Source organism: Neoarius graeffei, chromosome 1 (assembly GCF_027579695.1).
Source record: "Neoarius graeffei isolate fNeoGra1 chromosome 1, fNeoGra1.pri, whole genome shotgun sequence".
NCBI lineage: Eukaryota > Metazoa > Chordata > Actinopteri > Siluriformes > Ariidae > Neoarius > Neoarius graeffei.
In genome coordinates this window covers 25495345-25499431 of record NC_083569.1, presented here as the reverse complement: position 1 = coordinate 25499431, position 4087 = coordinate 25495345, and the positions used below count along the sequence as shown (strand labels likewise).

Genomic DNA, 4087 nt, shown 5'->3' with positions numbered 1-4087 from the left:
AAACATTTAAATAATTTTCTCATGCATTTGTTGACAAACTGGAAATCCTCAGCCCATCTCTGCTCCTCAAAGACTAGAACTGTCCGAAATCACTCATTCATTCACTACTCTCTACTCACTATATAGGGGATTCTATATAGTGAGCTCATTAGTAAAATGAAAATAAATAAATAAATAAATAAATAAACACTTTCAGACACTACTCTGCCATGCAGTTATTTACACCATTACTGTCGCACAATTAAAATGTGCCAGATCAGCTGGCTAGTGGGTTTTCAAAATAATCAATACATGCATGTATTTTTATGATAAATACATATTATACGAAGCATATTTCCCACATTAATAAATACAAAGTACTTTGTGTCTGCTGTATCTTTCAGTTCTTTTAAATCAAGGCTGAATACTTTCTTCTTTGCCGCAGCCTTTTATTAAATCAAATTTGAGGCTTTTGATTAATTCCTCGCTCTGCACTGTAACTTTTATTCTTGTATTTTATCTGTCTTATTCTATTTTAGCTTATTTTCTCTTCTCTTACTATTTTTAATTGTACTTGAATGTCTGTTTATAATGTGTTTCTTCCTCTGTCCATTCACCCCAACACATTTTTTTTTCTTTCAGCATGACCGCAATACATGATGGTAAATATTGCTTTGTTAGTGACCACTGGTTGTACACTACTTTTCATGGTGCATTGTGGGATGTCATGAGTCCACTATATAGGGTGTAATAGCTGCTGGCATCATCTATTTCAAATTACATCATTGTTTAATTGTTTTATCACATCACGAGCCCTAAAGTGCCTCCATCCCAACTTTTTTTGGAATGTGTTACAGGTGTGAAATGCAGAAGTTATAGTATGTATATTAACAAATTAAATGAAGTTGACAGAACCGAAACATCTTGGTTTCATACAGTCTGCAATGAAATACAACTCAAAGTAAATTTAGAAATATCTGCCTTCTTTTTTTATTTGCATTTTCCATTCCATCCCAACTTTTTCTGATTTGGGTTTGTGTGTATGGCCTGCATCAACTACATGGCATATATCCCTCACATCAATTTTCAAATTGTTTGCAATTAACAGGGTTAATTTATTTATTTATTTATTTTTTTTTTTTTTGGGGGGGGGGGGGCGTAAGATTAATTTCTCTTTCGTTCTGAACTGACTTCCTGCTGGTGATATAATTAAAGCAATTAAAATTAAAAGTAATGGGTTGGCTAATGGTTTACACTGTTGCAGGTTAGACGCTTATTCAGTCACCTATTTAAACAAGCTTTGCCAGTCATCAAATCTCTGCAATGGCACATCTGGCTCTGTTTGAAGATCTTTACATGTTCGTAAGATGTGAGATTGTTTGTTTTCAGGAGTGTAAGGAGTTTTATGGAGAGTGATGAGTGGCTATTAAGCCACTTTCATCTCCCAAGGTATCCAGGGTGGTGGTGTGCCAGCATGGTGGTGGAGGGCACATGCTGTCTCTTACAGCCACAGGCTTGCTCATTGGGGATAGATTAGGGATTAAATTAGCTCATGTTTTAAGTCGTTCAAATTCTGTAAAGCTGCTTTGCGACAATGTTTATTGTTAAAAGCGCTGTACAAATAAACTTGATTTTGATTTGATTACAGCTCGTGGTTGCTTGGCTCTGTGGGTGGCTCCAGACCAATTTGTCTAGCTGAAGTTTGAACACTACTGCTGCCTGAAACATCATTAACATGAGGAAATAAACTCCACAACTGTGTAATTTTTGTGGCATGTTTGAGATCTGACAATTGTTTCTTCCCCTAGATCTAAAGATTTGCAATATAAGCTATTATAATTATTATTATGGACAGAATATAGGCTATATATCTCATGGATATATACATTAAATAATGAAACAGCTGGATTTCAATTGTCGATGGCAATGCTGTTGACTGCAGCAGTGATTTCAATACTGCATTTTTCTGACTTTCTATGATGCTACTTTTCTGGCTGCCAAATATAAATAATTTGTTCAATTGGACATTTGAGCTTCTATTTGGAGGGTGGAGAAATGTTTCTTCTTGAACGCATCACACCTCTCCATGTTGGAAAGTCTTGGGCACAGACTCTAAACCGAGAATATTTAGGGGTCTGATATTTAAATGATGATGGTTTTCAGAGGCCACATTTATCAATGGCTGATCATTCTTATGCCATGATTGGCAAGATAGGAATGTTTCACGAATCACACATGAACACTGTCGTATTCTGATTTCTACACTGAGACCTGGTTTCTGTGCTAAACTGGTAAATAAGGGACATTGTTTGTTTATACTTGTGACCACTGAGTGGAATTCCACAGGTTTCACATATTTTTCTTACCACTGTGTTTCTGTGTAAGCTGCATTTTTTTTCTTCACTAGTATTTATGGTACATTATTCTTGACAAAAATTTGTACATTGTAGGACAGTTGTGAAAAGTAAAAACTGAATCAGGAAAAAAGGTTCAGTGCTCATGTTTTCTGGTCTTGTTCCTATATTCAGACTTTCTGGAAGGAAATGGCAGCAACTATTTAAAAAAAATGTGGGGTTTTAATATCAGTACAACTTTCATATCCCTCTATCTTGGACATATTGCTGATGGATTAAGTAAAGATGACACTTTCCTCCAAAAGACAGTGTTGGTCACAAGTAAAAAAAAAGCCATTACATAATACCGGCTTCAGAAAAATTGCCCAACTGTTGACTTCTTTGTCAGTATTGTTCAACAACTACACCTTCTTCAACAGATGACTTACTCCATACAACTCCAAAAAGAGCTGGGAGAAAAACTGTGGGGAAACTGGTGTGTTTTTCCATAATTATTCTTTGTATGGATATTTTGTTTTGAATTAGGCAAATCTGTGTTTATTTACTGATCATCCCATGATCTCATATTATTTCTCCCTTTTTTCTTTTTGCTTTGTTTCTTAACTGCTTCTTACTAGTTATTCTTAACATGTGAAAAAGGTTTATAAATAAAATGTGTTTAAAAATACTTTAAATTAGATTGGAAGAGCATGCAAATTATGGAACTTATTAGTTCATTTGTCTTCAGTATAACTAAAACTGTTTTATTGTTTTATGATACTACTATACATGTGGCATCAATCTAATCCCTTTATAAATATTCAGAGAGAAAGTGACTCTCATCAAAAATTTCTCAAACTCATCAGCAGAACTGCCTACAGTATAAACAAAACTCTGTGAAAGTTTTTGTACAGTGCAGTTGGATTTCCTGTCACTGTGGGCTGCAGAGCGCAGTAGTATAGTGCAGAGTCTGATACAGCAGCAGAGGAGATGAGCAGATCCACTCGGTTATTCTTTTCATCAACTTTAGCAGTCATTCTTGGAGGAAGGTTGGGACTTAGACCTCCACTTGGATAAATATAAAGAAGGAACTCAGGTGTAGATTTTGGATGCTGTATGTACCATTGCAGGTAGTCGACTGTACCAGTGAATTTTCTGTAGCTGCAGGACAGAGTGACATCATCACCTTCATGTACAAATTCACGAGTGAAAAGTGGCTCTATTGAATCTGCCATGGAGTCACCTGTCATAGAGAACATAATGTTTTTAACCTTTACATAATCAAGCCAGAACTACACAAGTCAGACCCACATTCTGCTGTTTCTTAACACCAAAAAGACTAATTAATTATTAATTCAACACACAATACTTTTGAAATAAAAAAATCAGAACTCACCAAGTGAAAGCCACAGACACATTAATATAACAGTGAACATGATGAATGGTCTTAGCTGAATTAAAATATTCTGAGGACTTTCTGTAAGCTAATATGGAAACATCATAAAGGTTCAAGAAGCATCATGAAGCTCCGCCCCCACAACATCACATGACAGTGTCACTTACAGTGTTGTCAGATTGTTGAGTTGCTGCAGCATCCTGGCTTTACATTCAATTCAATTCAATTCAATTTTATTTGTATAGCACTTTTAAGTTGGGTTGTCAAACGATTAAAATTTTTAATCGCGATTAATCTCATAAAATTATGTAGTTAATCGCGATTAATCGCAAAAAAACTAAACAACTGTTTAAATTGTACTCAAATACATTTCTACATC

The 4087-nt window shown here is 35.1% G+C and overlaps 1 gene segment (V, D, J or C); it reads right to left on the bottom strand.

The window, feature by feature from the left end:
- Positions 1-3187: 3187 nt before the first annotated feature.
- Positions 3188-3748, bottom strand: LOC132884372 (T cell receptor alpha variable 12-3-like). The segment is given in 2 exon segments: positions 3188-3555; positions 3709-3748. Coding segments are annotated over 2 exon segments (408 nt in total).
- Positions 3749-4087: the final 339 nt, after the last annotated feature.